General features: G+C 43.6%; 1 protein-coding gene across 2 annotated transcripts in view; it reads right to left on the bottom strand.

The window, feature by feature from the left end:
• Positions 1-3,743, bottom strand: part of DOCK5 (dedicator of cytokinesis 5) — a 214,033-nt gene extending 210,290 nt beyond the window's left edge. Inside the window, exon 1 of one of the 2 annotated variants that reach the window (XM_082729217.1) lies at positions 3,553-3,743. Coding sequence is in view for 1 of the 2 variants with exons in the window: in XM_082729216.1 (XP_082585342.1) it covers positions 3,057-3,099 (43 nt within the window). In the remaining variant the exon portion in view is untranslated. Of the gene's footprint in view, positions 1-3,056; positions 3,347-3,552 lie in introns of those variants that run through there. The other variant, XM_082729216.1, reaches the window with a different exon arrangement.
• Between the last annotated feature and the right edge of the window lie 17,486 nt (positions 3,744-21,229).

The following is a 21,229-nucleotide window of genomic DNA, read 5'->3' on the forward strand; positions in this document are numbered from 1 at the left end:
TTCACCCAGAAACGCAATCCGACCACCAGACGCTCACAAGTGATAACTTTCCCCCCCAAACATACAACAAGCCAATTTTCCTAATCATATTTAAATGAGTCTGTCTACTCTATGCGTATTTTCTCAACAGCACATCTCTCTCTCTCTCTTTTTTTTTTTTTGACTTGCAAAGGTAAAGACAGACTGAAGGGCCTCATTTCACACATTTAACCAAACAAAATAAAACTCATATTGTGGTGAATGGGGGGTGGGGTGGGGAGAGGAACTGCATTAAATCATCATAGAAATTAGGTTAGGGAGTTACAATGTCACCTCAACGCCACGAATAAGCAGTTACTGAATATATGCTCTATACCTGGTATTGTGACAGGGATACAGAACCATAACCTTCTGATTCAGTGAACCCAAGGATAAAAGGATAAGTAACAAAGGATGGCACAGTGTAGTGATGGTAGTGTTTGGGAAGGTCTGGTTCATACCCGATCTGGGGAAGCAATGGAAATGGATTTGAGCCCTGAGGAAAAGGCCGGATTCGGGAAGATGCAGGCGTGGGAGGGTACTCCGGGCAGGGGACAGGCACAAGGGAGCAAAGTTCCAAAGGAGAGCCTCTCCATTGAATATTGCACAAGAGCAAAGAAGGGCAGTGTCTGCACTAGTGAGTTCACGAAAGACGCCAGGAGAGATAAGGCTGGTGGAGACAGGTTGAACCAGATTATCATAACCTTGAAAGCTGGGCTCAATTTAGACTTTACCCTGTAGGCCAAGGAAGGCTTCCAGGAGGGAGGTGTTACGAACAACAGTGAGTTTTAGGAATAAACAATGGTGATTTATCTCTGAGGCTAATCTGTCCTAACAGTGGGTCCTTTTGTCAAGCCAAGATTAATCAGAATCTATTGTGTCTAGTAAAATAAGTGTGCCAAATTATATCCTTGGGCAATTTTGCTACCACCTATGCCCTGGAAATGCAACTCAAATACTTTCTTGGCTGATGATAAATAACCAGGTAATCTGATCCCAGAACAGGGGGGGAAAGTGTATTAAAAAGAAAACATGTCATACTTGCTCCTGTGACAATGGCATTAAAACCATGGGGGGGGGGGGGGCTGGGTGGCTCAGTGGGTTAAAGCCTCTGCCTTTGGCTCAGGTCATGATCCCAGAATCCTGGGATAGAGCCCCGCATCAGGCTCTCTGTCCAGCGGGGAGTCTGCTTCCTCCTCAATCTTTGCCTCTTTGCCTACTTGTGATCTCTGTCAAATAAATAAATAAAATATTTAAAGCAAACAAAAAACCCCATATGGGGGGGCCTACATGAAAGTCATAAATTGCTTTGGATCCTGTTAAAATTAAAATTGATAACTTTGTAAGTAGTAATTAATGATTAGGCATCGCTAAATATGCCTTAATTTAGTAGTACTCTATAACACTCAAATATAAAGAAACTAATTCCCTCTATCTTATGAGACCATTTCACCTCCATAACTACTGGCTACTTACTGGTACCTGCCATGTGAAAGCCTCATAACCAAATTATGACAAGGTGGTCTGGAGCAGAAGAATGACCTACTCATTTCTGAGTTGGAACCACAGGAAAGTGCAAAGATTCTAAGTAAAATGTAAGAGGAAACAAGTTGTGTGTGTGTTTTTTTTTAATAGAGGGAAAACAAGAATTATGTATGTACAATATATAGTATTATATACACTTATATACATATATAAAGGGTCACAATTAAGAATACTATAGTAAATATGAAAGGGTTTGGTTGTTGGTTTTTTTAAACTGACTCCTGGTTACAGAGTTGAAAAGCACTAGAGGACGTTTAAGAGTATCTCTGCAAAGGACTTCATGGTCAGAAAACGCAGAAGCACATAAGAGGTCCAGGGACCACTCCCTACCAACTGAAGCAGTGAAGGGCAAATGGGGGCGGGGAAGGAACGAAAGTAAAAGATTAAATTACAAATGGGCCAAATGAATGAACCTGACAGGAAGTGATAAAATTCTCAACACACACAACTGTGTTTATTCTAGGGAACCGCTCGGAAATCTACTTGCCCTGTAATCTACCGACTAATGGCAGTCTTCCCACGAGACCTCAGCAACCTCACTCCTGGATAAAAGGTGCAAGGACCACGGTTTTTCCCCTGGGTCAAAAGCAGGCACAGCCAGTGTTTTGGGTCCAAAACAACACAAAAGCAATCCCTCCGCGGGTGGTGGGGGCTCCTCCAGGACCGCGGTTAGGAATGCCAAGTGCCTGGGCAGGACCTGTCACAGCTTTCTTAACAAAACATCCTCATGTTATCCCACGATGAAACTCGGGGCTCGGAAGGCAGTCTTAACACCGTCTGTCTTCATGCACGGTCCCTTAGGGACGAGCGTGTCTGCACAACCAGTACTCCCCCCCCCCGCCCCCGGGGGGCAACCACCCCCCGCTGCCTGGTCACACACTTCCTGTCTCTTCCATCACCCCCACCCCACGATTTCAGTTTCCCATTCAGTTTACAACTGTTAGCAGAGTCCCAGTCCCTGGGAGGAAAGGGGGGCGGGCGGCATTCCACCCCCAAACCCTCACTTTGGGACCTCAGAGAGAACCCAGGAAGAAGGAAGGCAGAAAGCCCTGGGTCCCCGGGCGGCACCCGCATTCGGCCGACGGCGGCCGAATTACAAACTACTCAATGAAACCACAAAGATGCGGAGGAGAAAGGAGAGCACCCGGGCGCGGTGCCCCCAAATGAATAGCAGGCAAGCGCTCGTCTTTTGACGTTTCCATCGTGCAGAGCGCCTGAGCTTTGGGTTCGGGAGCCGGGTGACCAGTCCCGGAGCCCGAGTGCACTTTCAGCCCCTCGGATTCCCCAAACCGGGAGGGACGTCCCCAACCGGGAACTGTCGCCGGGGTAGCTGAGCCCCGACTGCGCCTGCGAGGGCAGCGGGAGCCGAACCCGGTACCGGGCAGCGCGGGTACCCAGTGGCCCGGCGTCCGCCGCCCAACTTTGCGCAAGCCAGGGCCGCTCCCGCGAACTTCGCGGCAGCCGGGCGCGGGCGGGGTGGGGCGGGCACTCACCAACCCCGTACTTCTGCCTCTTGGTCGGGATCCAGCGGGCCATGGCGGCGACCTCGCCCCGCGGCGGCAGCGGCTGCGGCTGCGGCGGCTACAGCTCCTGGGGCCCCGGCCGCCACCGCGCCGCGCTCCCGCGCGCCCCGGGCTCCTCCGCCATGTTCCGGCAAACTTCGCGGACCCCGAGAGCCGTCTCCCAGTCGCGCCGCCCGCACGGGATTCGCTCCGGCTCGGCCCCGGCCCGCGGTCACCTGCTGGGCCGGGCGGCCGCGCCGCCGTGCGCGCCCCTCCCGGCGCCGCCCCGGCCCCTCCCGCCGGCCGCGCCCTCCGCCCGCCGGGGCCGCCTCCGCGCCCCGACCCGCGGGCGCCCGGCCTCTCCCGCCCGCCCCGGGGCTCTGCGCTCTGCCGGCTCCGCCTCGCGCACTTCCCGGGAGCCGCTTCGGCTCAGGTTTTTTCCATTTAGTGTTTGGCGTTCCCCCCTCCCCCGCACTGTCTTCCTCACCCGGATTAAACCCTCGAGGTTGGATCCCGGGGGGCGTCGGGAGGGCCGCGCTGGAGGCGCGGGGCACACCCAGGCGGGCTGCGGGCCGCGGGTGGGCAAGGACTGCGGGGTCGCGCCCACTGCGCGCCGCGCCTCTGGGGGAACGAGTATAAATTCATAAGTTGCTTCTCGGCCCCGGACACCCCCAGTGTCTGGCACTCAGCGGCGCTCAATAAATATTTGTTGAATGAATGAGCAGTTGACTACGGCGTTCACCCCCTAGAGCTTTAACTGACACCCAGAGAGCCGGAAGCCGGACTCCGGGGCAGACATGATCTCCCCGGGCCACCGTGTATAGCTTTCAAAGCGGGCTCATCCGTCTCCGGGTAAATAGAGACCCGATGCGAGGGAGACGTGCTCTGCAGAAGCCTCAGTTTCCTAGGGGAGCTCAGTTGGGAAAAATTCTTCAGAGAGCCTTAACTTGGAAATTCTGTACCCCCCTCCCAAACACCGGCACTCCTCCCCAGCTGGAGAAATGCGGACCCTTATGCTCGAGGGAAAAGTTCTCCCCTAGGACCCCCCCTTTTCCAAGAGACCTGCAGCCTGAGTGGGGGACGGGGCACACCCGAGTCCTCTCTCCTTCGCTGCCTGTGTAGTTTTGACCAACAGCCAAACGCAGGGACTCGCTCCTTTGAACTGAAGAAGGCTTCTCCTGGAGCCCTCTGGAAACCCTTCCGGATCTCACTTCCTCCAGGAGAGACCTCGGGAATGACGGTGGGATTAGAGACACCTGAGTTGGGGGGTAGAGAAAGGGGGAGGGACGTTTTGCTACCTAACGACCCACAGAAGTAAAATCACAGAGTAAATGACCAGCCCATTTATGTTGAGGGTTTGAGAAAACACCTCTTGAAACAACTTGTTTTGTCCTTGCAGCCTATGACATTTTCCTTGCCTATTTGGAACATGAAAGAAAGATAAAATTTACACGTAGTAGAAGAGAATGAAACTTGATTGGAGAATTAGTGCATTGTAAGTTTGGTAACTTTTGCAAAACCAGATCTGAAATTTAAAACAAAACAAAAAAGTCCTGTTCTAGGTGAGTGACTCCTTACTTTCTTCTCCATCAAAAATGGGCATTTATTCACAGAGTGTAGTGATCATTTAAGAATCTGTCACTTTAGACTCAACATCAGGAAGGCATGAAGGCATTCCCCCATCTCCCTGAAAATAATTTTTCTTTCTCTGCCAATGATATCATGATTAACCTAGTTTCCAGGCTAGATAATCTCTTCTTCTTCCCACAAACATTAGGTATGTGCCTGTTGGGTTTCAGGCACTGTCCTAAGAATGGTTCACAGCAATGAATACAGTAAAACCCCTACCCTCACAGAGCCTCCAGTCCGGAAGAGGAGAGTAAAACAAAACAAAGATACTGCCACATGAGGCTAAGCATGTAGAGAAAAATCCCAAGCAGGGAGGATAGGATTGGGGGTGAGGGGTAGATTCTGCTGTTTTATATTGAGCGAAGGTGACATTGAAGTATAGACTAGAAGGAAGTATGGATTCCAGGGGAAAGTATTCTGAACTTCAGGAACGACAAATGCAGAGGCCTGGAGGCATGTTTAACATGTTCTTAAAACAATAAGAAATCCTGGTTGGTAAGAGGTCAGTAAGGACCAAGTTTGGTCCAAGAGGCATAGGGCGGCCGGATAGAGCAGGACCCTGAAAGGAGTAATAAGGACTTATATGTTACAACAAAAGGTTGAAGGGTTTTGAGCCAACCTAGGACACAATCTAATTTGCTTGCCTGTGGGAAGAACAGATTATAGAGGCCCAAGGGAAGACACAGGAATATTTTAATAGTTCAAGCAAGAAATGAAAATAGTTGGGTCCAGGATGGTAGGGGAGAGATTGAAAAGAGGTTGGATTCTTAGCATACATTGAAGGCAGAACCAACAGGAGTGCTGTGTGCACTGAGGGGAATTTACTGTGAGGCTTCTGGACATTTTCATTAGCTTATGTTTCTGGAAAATTTGCAAAGATAAAAAGTTTGTTGTGTTTGTGTGTGTGTTTTCTTAAGATCTTTACCCTATATGCTTCAGGCCCCAGAGAACTTGGATCTTGTCCCTGGGTGTGATAGATGGGTCAAGGATGACTCTAAGGCAGAGGGCTTGAGCAACTGGTAAATACATCCAAATTGTCCCATACTGAAGTTTTGCCCTCTTCTTTATGGCTTACCTTGTCATGCCTTTCTCAGTCAGTGATGCCTACAGGTGGACCATTAGGAGCTGAAGCATTTGCATTATAGAATGGGACCTTCACAAAATTATTTTAATCACCTCTGTTCAAGGAAATTGTTTCATCGATGTTCTCTAACCACTGTTATATTCTGAATTTAATACATCAGAGTGTTCGTGGATCTGGATTTCTACCAAAATCATTTCGGCTGCCTTTTCTGGAATGTTTTCAGCTGCCACCCCCTACCACATTTTGCAACACTTGAGGTTTGAATTTGGGCATTGGATATCTCAGGTTTGACAATGGTTGCATTAAGAGGGTTGGAGGCAAACGGAAAATTTTAATTACGGCTTTCAGTATGTTTATTCTTTTTCCTCTGAAGCCTGAAGCCCACCCACTTTGTTATATCAGATGGTTAAATCCAAATTTGAAAGTCCATTTAAATCATAAAAGCAGAGCTATTCAATGTCTTTTATTAAAATTAGGCTTTAAAATTAGAGAGTCAACCAGATGGGTAGGTGTAATAAGAGTGTGATTCCCAGAAATATCATTTCACTTCCGGCTGATTTCTTTTCAGAAGAAACAGTAAGCATATTCCACAACCAGAGATATTCAGACTTCAAAACCTACACAAATACAAACACATTTATGCACCCGCCGGCATTAGCATACTCTGCTTGAGAGTATGCCTTGGAGAAAGTGTGCTTTGGAGAAAGAAATGAGGATAAGTTAATTTGGAGGCCAGTTTGACATGAAAATTGTGACTATCCTTTACAATGACTAAGAGAAAGACAAATGTGGGGATAACTGGCAAGAGCCTTCACTTCCTCCATTGATTACCAGGTTTATTTTGCCACATCTGGCTGACTAGATTGCTTCTCTGAAAGAAGCTATGGATTCTGCTTAAAAAAGTGTCTCTTTTTTGTCTTCCTAGATAGAAGAGGCTCATTCTTTGAGCCTATGTATGAATGAGTGTATTTGCTAGAATTCCCACCCCGCCAAAAAAAAGGGAAAAGCATAATTGGCTCTAACCACCACTTTACGGTCTTCTAAGGGCAAATGCTTTAGGACAAGGTGGTTATATGTAGATGGAGCACAGGGCAATGCATTGTCATTTGGGACCCGTGAGCTAAAGGGGACAAAGAAACTGACCTCCACACCCCTAGAAGCACTTTTTTTAATGTACCCTACAAACTCACATCACTATCCACTCTCTGCCCCACCCCCCAAATGATTTGTCTGGTGAGCATTTTGGGGTCTGTTTGTGCTTCTGCCATGTGATATTGTAGGTTCTGCTTCTCTGATGAGTGGGAGATGATGGTCGGTGCTCTAATACAAGTCATAGCCTCATCCCCATTGTTGTGTGATTTAAGCTTGGGAAGCACTTTCATCCTATTCACGAACACAGCAGAAAGCTTGTAGTTTTGTTTCTAGAATGCTCGTTGCTGTAAAGACCGAAATGTGCTTCAAGATCACCTTTGGGAGAAGCTGATGACATGAGCAATTCAAAGTCATTAGTTTGATGAAAATTGGATATTCATGTGAGAAACAATGAAAACCATTGGAGTTTTCAAAACTTTACTCATACGTGTATCTTGAAAAGTTCCTATATGTGTTGAAAATTTGTCTTCCTTAAATTCTTTAAAACAAGAGGAGGTAGAAACTAAGAAGCAATGTGGAAAAATTATGGTGTAAGCATAAGTCAAAATAATTAATTTGTATATGTCAAAATAATTAATTTGTACATGCCAATATATAAAATTATATTTTACATGGAAAAATGACATCAAACATTGAAAAAGGGAAAGTTTTGGGATACCTGGGTGACTCAGTAGGTTAAGTATATGCCTTTGGCTCAGGTCTTGATCCCAGGGTCCTGGATAGGAATCCCACACTAGGTGCCTTGCGCCTGCCACTCCCCCTGCTTGTGCTGTCTCTGTGTCTCTCTCTGACAAATTAAAAAAATAAATTTTTTTAAATGAAAAGTTTTATTCAACCTTCTTCAAAATAAAATAAACAAAAGAAAACTTCTTGGTCGCTGAGATTCCTGGATGATAGAGGTAAACAAGAAGTTAAATGCACAAATTTAACCTTGTGACAAGAGTGAAGCTTCATTCTGCAATCTTTGGTAACAGTGACACTGTGACTATATTGTTTAGGTGACTGTTATAGTCAGCACATTTGTCTTCCCATTACTTCATGGTCAGTTAAGAAACACATATTGGATCCAGAATTTTTATTTAACACCAGATAGATTTTCCGTGGTCGCCAGCTGTAGTGTAGCAATAATAATATTCATGGCCTGTGCCTGGCACTATTCTAAATCAACTTGTTTAATCCCCACACAACCTAATGAGGTAAATCAAACTATTGTCCCCCACCCTTACAAATGTGGAAAGCATGGCCCAGAACAATCTAAGTTATTGCCCACATGATGAGTTAGCAGCAGAACTAAATTCAAACCCTGAGCAGACTGGCTCCAGGGTCCATGTTCTAAACCAGGAGTCAGTGAACTGTTGCTGTAGGGGCCCATACATATATTTTAGATTTTGCAGGCCATCTGGTGTCTGTTGCATCCGCTCCACTCTGTAACTATAGCAGGAAAATAGCTATAGACAATATGTGAACAAATAAGTGTGACTGTGTTCCAATAAAACTTTATTTGTAGATGCAAAATTTGAATCTCATAATTTTCATGTGTTATGAAATATTCTATTTTTGACTTTTTCAATCATTTAAAAATGTAGAAAATATTCTCAACGTGAAGCCTGTACAAAAACAGGTTGTGGGTTGTTGTTGGCCCGAGGGCCATAGTTGGCCAATCCCTGCTCAAAACTATGACCGCCACCTTTTGAAGTGAGTGGAAAGGCCGGGGGTGCCGCCAGGAGAAGAGTCAGGGTGACAAGGGAGACATCAGTGTAGGTAGGACCTTTCCACCAGAAGTCTGCTACATTAAGAGTTTGAGAGAAGCTCCTGGAAAACAAGTTGTTGGAAGAGAATGACTCCAGGTAATAAAAGTTGCTTTAGAGATTCGGGCACTCCTGAAAACAGTATCTGTTTGGGGGAATTGTCTCTTGGCCTAGCTCCTCTGAACTCTATTCTGAATGATAGGAGCTATAAATAAAAAACATAGCTAAGCCTTTGTAAGACAGCAGACGAGCAAGTGGAACAAGTAGACTTCCTCAGATGGACGGGGGAGGCACATTTTTCAGACTGTTATTCGTAACAGCCAAGATATGGAAACAACAAAGTATCCATCCAAGATGAATGGATAAAGAAGATGTGGTGTGTCCATACAATAGACCATTGTTCCACCATGAGAAAGACAGACTTTTGTGATAGCATATGGATGACCTTGAGGGCATTATGCTAAGTGAAGTAAGTCCGAGAAAAATACTGTATAATCTCACTTGAAGGTGGAATCTTAAAAAAGGCCAGATTCATAGAAAGTATCGTGGTTGGCAGGGTCTGGGGTTTGGGAGAAGTGAGGAGAAGTTGGTCAAAGGGTGCAAACTCCCCTAGTTAGAAGACGAATAAGTTGTGAGGATCTTTTTTTTTTTTTAAGATTTTATTTATTTATTTGACAGAGAGAGAAATCACAAGTAGACACAGAAGCAGGCAGAGAGAGAGGGGGAAGCAGACCCCATGCCAAGCAGAGAGCCTGATGTGGGGCTCGATCCCAGGACCCTAAGATCATGACCTGAGCCGAAGGCAGAGGTTCAATCTACTGAGCCACCCAGGTGCCCCAGTTGTGAGGATCTTGCATGGTGATTATAGCTGACAATACTATATTATATCCTTGAAAGCTGCTAAGGGAGTAGATCTTCAATTTTCTCACCTGAACTATATAGGAAAGCATATGGTAATTATGTGATGTGATCAAGGTGTTAGCTATAGCTGTGGGATTAATTATTTTGCAATAGATGAATGTATCAAATCAACATGTTGTACACCTTAGACTTACACAGTGTTATATGTTAATTATATCTTAGTAAAGCTGAGCAGGAAAAGAATGGAGGGAGGCACTCTCATGAATATCCTAGTGGAAATGACGATGGGTTTTCTCAGTTCATGGTGCCAAGAGAGGTGACATCCTCCATGAAAAAGTTTGCACAGCCAGGTAGATACTGATGAGACCATCTGGCAAAGGTCAGAGCAGAAGAAAAGAAAAAGTCGGCAGATTGCTGTGAATTCTGAGTTACACCCTTTGGGCTTTTCCAGAAATAGTGGAAGGGGGACTTGGTAGGGAAATAAATAAGGGTGTTGAAGCTGTAGAACCAGTGACTGATAGGAACTTTTAAAAAAAAATTTTTTGCTGAAATATAATGACATATCAAATTGCATGCGTTTTTTTAAAAAGATTTTATTTATTTATTTGACAGACAGAGATCACATGTAGGCAGAGAGGCGGGCGGCGGGGTGGGGGGGGTGCGGAAAGCAGGCCCCCCACTAAGCAGAGAGCCTGATGCGGGGCTCAATCTCAGGACCCCGAGATCATGACCTGAGCCAAAGGCAAAGGCTTTGCCCACTGGGCCACCCAGGTGCCCCAAATTGCATGCGTTTAAAGTGTGCAGTGTGATGATGATTTGATACACTTCTATACTGTGAGGTAAGGACCACAATAAGGACCACCTCTGTCACTTATACCACCTTGTGTGTGTGGTAAAAACATTTAAGATTTACTCTTAGGAAGTTTTCAAATACATAATACAGTATTGTTAACTATAATCACATGTGTGTTAGACTTCCAGAACCTATCCACCTTATAACTGGAAGTTTGTGCCCTTTGACCAACATATTCCCCTACCCTTAAGCCCTGGTAACCACCAATCTCCTCTCTATTTTAATAAGTTTGACTTTTTTTTTAGATTCCACATATACATGAGACCATACAGTACTGGTCTTTCTCTGACTTATTTCACTTAGCATAATGCCCTCAGGATCAATCCATGTTCTTGCAAATGGCAGGATCCCTTTCTATTTCCGTGATGAATAATATTCCACTGTGCATAAATAAATCCAGCACATTTTCTTTTCCCATTCATCCATTGATAGGTTATTTCCGTATCTCGGCTATTGTGAATAATGCTGCAGTGAACATGGGGGTGCGGATACCTTTCCAATATCCTGTTCTCATCACCGTTGGATATATAGATGAGTAATATTCTGAAATGTTTTCACACTCATTAACGCACTAAGATTGAGACCACCATTTGCTGTCTTTAACTGTTCTTGGCCTCAGAATTCATGTTTTTGAATATCAGTCTTTTTATTCTCTTGAGAGAACCTACACTTAGTGTCCCAGGACAAGTAACTCCAAGTTTTAGGGACTGTTCATTGGGATGGCAAGATCTTAAATTGGGATCCTTTGAAAGCGGTTCTTTGAATCAAGTGAATCTGTGATTGCCAACCCCTTTATTTATTTATTTATTTATTTATTTAAGATTTTATTTATTTATTTGGCAGACAGAGATCACATGTAGGCAGAGAGGCAGGCAGAGAGAGAGGAGGAAGCAGGCTCCCTGCTGAGCTGAGAGCGCCACATGGGGCTTGATCCCAGGACCCTGGGATCATGACCTGAGCCGGAGGCAGAGGCTTTAACCCACTGAGCCATCCAGGCGCCCCTATAGACAACATTCTAAAGTCTACAATCTCGGGCATGGCATTCTAAAGTCTACAGGGTCTGGCTTCCCCCCAAGATTATTTCGCCTCCTACTTGGGCAATATTCCCGAGCTCACTTCTTTCAAGATAACAAGGTATGTCTACATACTTTGCCGAGATCACCTGGCTCAACCACTTCAGGGGAGGGCGCCCTGGGGCTTTCTACTTACCTAGTTTCTTAGTCACGTTACAGTGGCATAATGCTCTTATTTAAACAAGCCCTTCCCTTCCATAAAATCATGCCTCAGGCTTCATTTCTCAGAACTACACATACCACAGAGGCAAAAGGTCTTCTAGGAGAAGTAAACTCACTTATGTTCTTTGTGGAGGCAAACTCCACTTAGAGATGATCAGACTGCTAATATCCGTCCTTGTTAACCGGGCTTGGCCCACGCTTCAAGTGCTAAGCCGGCCCTGGCTCTGGGACTTCTGTTTTGATTTTTCCTGTAATTTGCCAAAAGGGCCTCTCTTGACTTCAGTCTTCCTATTTGTGAATCTGTTGTTGTAATTCATTGCCTGGGTTCAAATGTTAGAATTCTTCAGATTAAGTAGTTCTTTGAAGACAGGAAACTACTATTCATCTAAAATGTGAACAACAGGAAAATTCCAGCGGCCATGTATTTTACTTAATGTTCTGTGAGCCATTTTAAGTAGAAGCGTACCAATAAAATAAATAGACCTGTAGTGAATCCAGCCAAGTATAAGAGAAAAACAGGAGTGCCTGGGTGGCTCAGTCCAGTTGAGTGTGTGATTCTTGATTTCAGATCAGGTTTTGATCTCAGGGTCCTGAGATCAAGTCCTGTGTTGGGCTCCACGCTTGGCCTGGAGCCTACTTAAAAAATCAAAACAAAACAAAACATAAATATGCAAACTAGGAATACAAAAGAACATAGGACTACAGAGTTAGAGAAGCAAATTTATGTAAGATTATGCGTATAGTTCTTACTTAGTAAATAGTAAAAAATCACAAACAGAATTCACTGGGAGAATGTAAATGAACAAAATTGAGCCAAGAAACACACAACCTCAGGCAGCCAAACAGCATAGAAGACATAGAAAATGTGGTCAAAATATTATATCTAAAAAATGTGGCAGGCCTAGCCATAAAGACAAATACTTTTGTATATTCCAAGAAAAGATCAGTTGAGGATGTAATATGAACTTTTCCATAGGAAAAGATGGAATGAATGCTTCCTGATTTACCATATGAAACAACATCCCCCTGGCAGAAAAACCTGTTAAAATGTGGGAGGGAAAAAAAAATACAGATTGATATTTGTGCAAATATAATACAAATACAGAGATTAATAGAGATTCAGAATGAAATATTAGTGCATCGCATCAAGCATTCAGTGTGGATAGCAATCATGTAGGTAGATATACAAAAGGCATTTGATTGTAACTAACATTTGCGGGGCACCTGGGTGGCTCAGCGGGTTAAAGCCTCTGCTTTCGGCCCAAGTCATGATCTCAGGGTCCTGGGATCCAGCCCCACATGGGGCTCTCTGCTCAGCAGGGAGCCTGCTTCCTCCCTCTCTCTCTGCCTGCCTCTCTGCCTACTTGTGATCTCTGTCTGTCAAATAAATAAATAAAATATTAAAACAAAATAGATAAATAAAATATTAAAACAAAATAAAAAAAACTAACATTTGCTTGCAATCCAAACTCTTAGCAAACTAAGAATAAGACATGCATCCTCAATTTTATGAAGAACGTATGTTGGAAACAAGTACTTAAGAAACAACACTTAAGTGCTGACTATCATGCATTCCCATTCACCAGAAATTAGAAGTGAGGTCCTGCAACACAGTGGTTAGAGCAGAATTCAGGATTGCTCTCTGTATCGAATGCAAGAAAATGTGAAATATGGAGACCAAATTGTTATTTTCTGACAATTATATAACTGGCTAACAGAATCAGCAATGAATATTTTCAAATAAATCAGAATTTTATCATATACTATATTAAAGTCTTTTCTCCTGTTTTGCTGTACATGTAAGGGGACTTCAACAGACCAAAAAACAAAAACAAAAGCAAAAAACAAATAAACAAAAAACCCCCAAAAACAAAAACCAAAGCAAAAAAAAAGACCCAACAAAAACAAAAACAAAACAAACAATGGGATTCTTTCCCCAAATTTACTACTGTATATAATGTGTGATATTTCAGTTTCTACAAAGTTCAGAGTCCCCCTTTAAACTTAACCCATCTTTAAACCCAGAAGAGAATTTAGCTTCAAAATTGTTTCACTTGTCACAGAGTTTAACTGGGTCAGCCCGATTGCTATTATTTTGTCAGTAGTGTGCTCTCGTAGGGTAGAATGGGCCTTTCAGTGACTGGTAGGATGTCATTCTGAATTCTGCAAGGCTGGTGCTCCTGTTCCCCTAAGAAGTATTGGCAGGACCCTCAGAGTTCACCTCCCACCCCAGGGTGAACTGACAGCCCTGCCCCTGTTGTCGATCTCTGCTAACACCACCCTTTGTGCTCAGACCACAGAACTACAGCTGCAAACAAGACTTTGGGGTGTGGTTGCACAAATACATTTTGCACTGAGCCTGTGTTTGCCTACAGTTGGCTCAGAGGGAGCCTCCTACCCTTAGGGACTGAGTTAACTCTAAAATCTCTAACTCTGTGATGCAAAGGAGCCCTGGGCCACATGTTACAGTTCAAGCCTGATGCATCCAAATAAGGCCCAATTGTAGCTATAGGCTGGGCTGAACTTAGTTGGAGTGGCAACAGCATAGGAAATAAAATTCACGAAGGTGTTTGTGAGAGCAACACAAACTGAACTGGGAAATATAATTGTAGGGGAGCCTGGGTGGCTCAGTCAGTTAAGTGTCCCACCCTTGGTATGGGCTCAAGTCATGATCCTGTGGGATGCAACCCTGAGTCAGCTCATGCTCAGTGGGGAGTCTGTTTGAGATTCTTTTCCTCTGCACCGCCCCACCACTAAAATAAGTAAATAAATCTTTACAACAATTCAAAAAATTTAAAAATTAAACAGAAAAAAACACACACAATTATAATCACCGCTGAATTAACTAACAAACAATTGAGGGATGATTTCAGAACCATTGGTAGTTTTCTTGCCATGCTCAAAATCTTTTCTTCAAACACTCCTTCTAAATAAACACATCATATGGTATCCTAGGAAAAGGGGCTTGAAACTTTCTTGGGATTAATGATGTCCAAAGAGGCGAAATGTTTGTTTCAATGCCCGTAGTAGAACAATACAGTCAAGTTTAGGGAATGAATTAGAAAGAGCGCAAGACTTCAAAATAAATTTTAAAATTTCATGAAGTCAGCCCATGGTAATTTTCGTCTGTGTTTTAAAATAGAAATAATTTACTGCGCTACGGCAAATAGCCTATGAAACTCTAAGGGGCTAACAAAAATTAAAAGATCACGGTAGGGTGGTGATGGTGGTGATGGTGTGTGTGTGTGTGTGTGTGTGGTGGGGGAATGCTGCTATTCCTGGAAAAGAAAGCTAAGAAGGAATGCAGTTTAAAAAACAAAACAAAAAAAAAAAAAAAAAAAAAAAGAAAGAAAAAAAAAATTAGGGACAATGTCATGCTCCATAGATATGATACTACTGCCACCCACTGTTGTAAATGTAAATTGCAGCTACGCAATAGCTCGTTCTGATTTTTCAAAATTCTTTTAAAACCTGCCCTCTCAAAACAACAACAACAAACCCCTGCCCTTTCAAGGCAGGAGCAGGTGTTTTGTGTTGCTTTCACTATTTCCACTTCCTTAAATCTTATGAAGAATTACTGTGCTAAGAGCTTTACATAGATCAGAGCTTGCGAGTCACTAAACTGCTTAGCCCAGGTCCTATAGGCGGGGACGGATAGAGCCAGGGGTAGAACTTTCTAATCAGAAATCAGCCTCCAGGTTGCTCTTCTGCCTTTGTCTGGTTTCTGGCTATGTCTTGGGATCCCCCTTGGGGGAGATCTTCCAGAATATAGGTTTCCTTCCCTTCAGCCTCAGTTATCACCTTCAGAAGAACTTGCACAGGGGAGTGAATTATTATAAAGCACTATTAGGGCAAAAAAAGAGGTTCTGCAGGTTATTTTGGGTGGTCCTTCCTATTTTAATCAAGAAAAAAAAAAAACCCGGGTATCAAGTTTCAAGCCTTCATATGCCTTTGTGCTAATTTGTGTGTCTGACAGTGATAACTTGTTTTTGGATATTTTCAGATTACTGTTAGTGATAGGAAGATGGGCCAGATTTTCCCTGAAAGGCTCCCCCTCTGAGACTAAGGCTTCCATCACCATTGTTTTTCTATCGGAGGGTAAGAATGACTTATTGGTCCTTATTTTGTATAGAAGCCTAGTTCTCAAAACTCTTTTTTTTTTTTTTTTTTTTTGACAGACAGAGATCACACACAGGCAGAGAGAGAGGAGGAAGCAGACTCCCCGTGAGCAGAGAGCCCCATGTGGGGCTCAATCCCAGGACCCTGGGATCAGGACCTGAGTGAGCCTAAGGCAGAGGCTTTAACCCACTGAGCCACCCAGGCGCCCCTAGTCATCCAAACTTTTTACTGGCCATTGTATGGAGATGCTAAAAACTGGTAGTACTATGTTCCCGTGAATCCCTGGATTTGTGCTGAATATAATGGGTTTTTGTGTCCAAGGTTTGAAAACACCAAACAAAGAGGGGATAAAGCAAATGGAAAAGTATAGAATAGATGGAGTTTAGGAGGGCAGAGGGGAAAGGGAGAGGGAGACACCGGCAGGGTAGCAAATCCAGTTGGAGGAGAGAAACAAAATCAGGAATATGTACCCAGGAGGCACTTCCTAGGAAAAGCAGAAGTTGGAGATGCAGTCTCAGCATGCACCCATGGGGAGTGGTGTGGAGTTGAGACCACGGCTGGGAACTCCATGCCAGCGTGTGTTGTTTCTTAAGAGGACACCTTTCAAATAAAGAGAGTCAACACCAGATACTATTAGAGTCCAATCAATTCAACTATATAAATATTTATCCAGTGCCTTTGGTATAAAGAGCACTGTGGTAGTTGTACACTGTGAGTAGTCAAAAATCTGTCTCAACAGACCTCCTTTCCCTGTCCTCGCTGCACATTTGCATTGGCAGTATTTAATGCCATCTAGCTGTAAAGGCTGGAAAAGCTCAGTGGCTGAGTTCCAATCTGATTAAGCATGGTGTGCCCAAAAGATACGGTTTAGTTACCCAGTTACAGACTCGATTGGCATCTCTAAGCAGTGTAATGATTGCCAGGCCAGGATCCTGCTTCTGGCCTGCGCAACCCTACCTCTTACATGCGTGTGTACTAGTTGTAAATTGTTTTCTCTTTTTTTAAAATTGTGGTTAAAAAAAAAAAAACCAAACAAACCCATATGACATTAAATGTATTATCTGAATCATTTTTAAGTATACAGCTCAGTTGCGTTAAGTATATTTTACCTTGTTGCGCAACAGATCTCTAGAACTTTCTCCTCTTGCAAAACTGAAACTCTATACCCATTAAAACTAATTCCTCCTCCCTCCTCTCTCCAGTGCTTGGTCACTGCCTTTCTATTTCCTGTTTCAATGATTTTGATTACTTGAGCTACTTCCTATGAGTTGAATCACACAGTATTATTTCCATTTGTGACTGGCTTAGCATAGGGTTCTTGAGGTTCCGCCATGTCTTAGCATGTGACAGATTTTTTTTTAAAGATTTATTTATTTATTTATTTATTTGACAGACAGAGATCACCAGTAGGCAGAGAGGCAGGCAGAGAGAGAGAGAGAGAGGGAAGAGGAAGCAGGCTCCCTGCTGAGCAGAGAGCCCTATTCAGGGCTCCATCCCAGGGTCCTGAGATCATGACCTAAGCTGAGGCTTAGGCTTTAACCCACTAAGTCACCCCAACTCCCCTTTTATTTTCTTTTTTAAAGCCTGAATAATATATTATTGTATGTATGTGCCACATTTTCTTTATCCGTTCATACATCAATCACACCTCTTGGCTGTTGTGAATGCTCCAGTAAACATGGGTGTGGTTTTTCTTTTCTTTTTTTTTTTTTTTTAAATTTGGGTTTTTAAAAAACCCAATCTACCCAACCTACAAGTCTAGCAGTCTTAGGAGTGTATTGGAAACTGAGGCAGAATGATGAGCAGTAGCGGCTGTTTCAGGAAGCAGAGCATGTGGACAGAATTCTTGGCCGCCATGCTTCACTGCCTGTACATTTCACTTAAAACAAAATGTAGCTTTTGGCATGATCCCCTTGGGTTTACAGAAAGAGAACTTTGCAACAAAGGGCTGGAACTTTTCTTCAGTGACTCATGCAGGTCACATAGCTCAGATCTCTAGTGTCCTTGTATGTCATCCAGAGATTTTATGGGAGTCATCGTCATCTGCTTCCAACATGGAGACGTGTGCTCTGTCAAATTCCACAAAAGGAAGCATGCTGGAGGGACGGAAGAAGACAGATCCTGAACTCTGGACTGGGAGGACATTAATTTTAGTCCATTGTTTTTAAACCCAGGAAAATCATTTAAATTCTTTAAATTTCAACCTTCTCATTTATCAAATGAGGATGATAAAGCAGACTACAAATTTTGAGTGAGGATTTAATGAGAGTAATTGTAAATTTTTAAAAAAAAGTGTGATATAAACATTGACTACATGAGTTTTAGTGAATATCAGTATAATAGCATTTGTAGCAAATTTCTGTTTCAACTTGTCATTTAGCTGCTTTCTTTCTTTTTATAACTCAGAGGATAGCAAGCTTTTTTAATCACATGTCTTTCAGGGTTCTGAAAAGTAAGTTCTTTCCTCTCAAATTCAAATGGAAAAATAGCTGTCTTCCCTGGGGTTTATAGCTCCTATGAATACAGAAATAGTTACTCAAAATTTACCAATTCATGAAAATGTTTGTGGGGAGTGCCAGAAATTGCTGATTTTTCCTGGATGTCTAGTCCCTCTATTCCTTCTTTCATAACTGAACTCCTGTTTTGTTTTTTGTTTTTAGCTGGACACATAGCTGCTCAGAATAAAGATTAGTGTTTCTTTGCTTCTTTTGTGGCTAGCTGTGGTTAGGTATGGAGTTTTGGCCAATTGAAATTGGGTCTGTCTATATGTTTTTTAAGCCAAAAAGAAAAAAAAGAAGTTAATATAGGCAGTTAGCCCCTTTCAAAATAATTGGAAGATGGGGTGGCAGGAGGCTGCCATCTGAACTACTAAGTTCCAGAACATTCCATCATTGCTGCATTCTATTTTGGAGCATGAAGTAGGATCATCCTGGGTCCCCAATAAATCCAGAGTTACCAAATCAGAACCTTGGGTCTCTTCTTTCTAGGCATAGTCTATTTGCAAGAAAAAGTTTTTTCTTGTTTACGCCACTGTCAGCTGGGATTTTCTGTCACTCAGAATGGAACCAAACTATACCCGATATGAGTTTGATCACAATCATGATTATTACGCACATGGTATTTTTAGATATACTACTTAAAAAAAAATCCCCACCACACATTGTTCTCTGTGCCCAGGACATCCTCAAATGCAGAAAGCTTTCAAATGTGGATGTGGCAGACACTGTTGGCCTAACTAAGAAGCGGGAAACTTCTTGAATATTTACACAGAGAGGTGCCAGTGGAGGGGATTGGGGACCCAAGGGGTGGAAGAGACCAACGCAGGACAGTAAGGTAATCTAGGGATTAGCAACAGCTGCTGGTCCGAAAGGACAGAAGGAAATGGTATCGATCATATCATCCTTCCCGTTTATTCACTACGCTTCCAGGTTTATACACCCTGCCTCGTGGATATGTGGCTTGCTTGGCTAAGAAAGAATGAGCAGAAGTGATAGAGGCATACAAACAGCTAGCATCACAAAGTCTTTCTGACAGCCGTGTAGCTTCTTAAGTAGGCAGCCCTGGGCTTGGAGTCAGGACATCTGCTTTCAATTCCTGGCTCGGCCACTTACCACCTAATAGATCTTTGGCCAATCACCGAGCTTCACCTGAAGGCAATTTCTTCACTGGGGGAATGGGCTCCATGATGGATTTACACTGATCTGTCAGTGTCCTTTTATCCTGCTACCATGTATGTTGGTTCAACCATACAACAGCTGTCCCTGAAAGGAGAAATTCTTATCCCTAGATTGAGTACTTTATTTCCCCTGTTCTTTGACTAAACATTGTCTTTGTCCTGGTACTTATTCACCATGTGGGTTTTTTTTTTTTTTTCTTTTCTTTTCTGCCAAGAATGACTATTTCTTCCATGAACCAAAGCACTGCAAAGTCGACTCATTCCCGTTTTTAACAGATTGATTCCATTGGCTGGGAGAAAGAGTGTAAGTTTCAGGAATGACTTGGCAGGTGCAGGAGAAACATCAACACTCCAGAGCCTCAGATAAATGAAGACCCTTTCAAGTGGCGTTGAGTGCTGTGATAAAGAAATTTTCAAAAAGGAGCTGTAATGCAATCTTTTAGTCTCCCTCCTCCCCCCAACTACACTTCCAAACTCCCAACTGCGCTTGTCACCTGCGCTGTCACCACCTACTTTTCCTTCTTTTCAGTGGGAGAAAGATTGTATTTCACTTGAGTTATACCAACCAGACTTCTTGGACTGACTACCAAGGACTCTCTGGTAGTTTTAAATTCTGCACACAGTTGTGCTAAAAATGAGGGGATGGGGTGAAGTGTGTCTTCTTAGTTTGTCACCAGTTAGCCTGAGAGTTGTGGTCCGTCATCCTGCTAGGTGCTTCTGAAGTGTAAGATCCCAGCACTGGGGATAAAAGTCACCCCGAGGAACGGTCGAGGGGAGATGGGATGAAGAAGGGAGGTCTCTTGCCTACCTGGCTGAAACCGAGCTATGCCCATCTCTCGTAGGCACTAGTCGGTGGGATCTCTCACCAATCCTTCTAACTGATGGCTGCACTCATTTCTAAATAAAAGGCCATGAGTGGGGCCATCCCACTCTCATAGGGCCAAGATTCCTCAGAGATATTCCTAGGCGTAGACATCAGCTTGGTCCCTGGGCCACCCCTCCCTGGGCAGCCATGGTGGGCAGGGTGGCAGAAAGTTCTTTGGGTTGGAAGCCATTCAAAACAGAACCGTGTCTGATAATCCAGTGCTTGTGTTTTCATGATGTGGATCTTCCTGCAGTTTTTCCAGCCTGACTGAAACTCTTAAAACGAGTACCTGAAACATCAAACCGTGGCCTTCCCTGCCTTCACCAAGGAAAGAGGGTGGGGTGTCGTCCCATTTCCCACCTTTCCTCCACCAACAGGCTTACATCTGTCTATTTCTTTTAATTTTTTTTAACAAGTAGCATAAGTAATACACACAGAGTGTGTTAGTTTCCTGTTACTGCTGTGCAAATGACCATAAACTGAGCGGCTTAAGACAACACAAACTTACTCTCTTCCAGTTCTACAGGTCAGAAGTGCAAAATGAATCTTAGGGGCTAAATCAAGGTGTCAGCAAACCTGTATTTCTTTTGGGAGAATCTTTTTTGCTACGTTTTCCAGCTTCTAGAAGCCTCCTTGGCTCCCGGCCCCTTCCGCCACCTTCAGAGTGCGTCACTCTAGTGTCTGCTGCCTCTGTCACATCTCCTCTTTGAGTCTTGCCCTCGGCCTCCTCTTATAAGGACCTTTGAGGTTGCATGGAGCTTACCCAAATTATCAAGTATGATATCCCCATCTCAAGATCTGTCGCTTAATCACATCTTCAAAGTCCCTTTTGCCATGTATGGTATCATAGCCCCAGGTTCCAAGGATGAGGAAATAGACATCCTTGGGGATCACTGTTCTGTCTACCACACTTAATAAAAGGATAATAAATAGCATAGAGGG

The sequence above is a fragment of the Mustela nivalis genome, assembly GCF_964662115.1.
Source record: "Mustela nivalis genome assembly, chromosome: 4".
Taxonomy (NCBI): Eukaryota; Metazoa; Chordata; class Mammalia; order Carnivora; family Mustelidae; genus Mustela; species Mustela nivalis.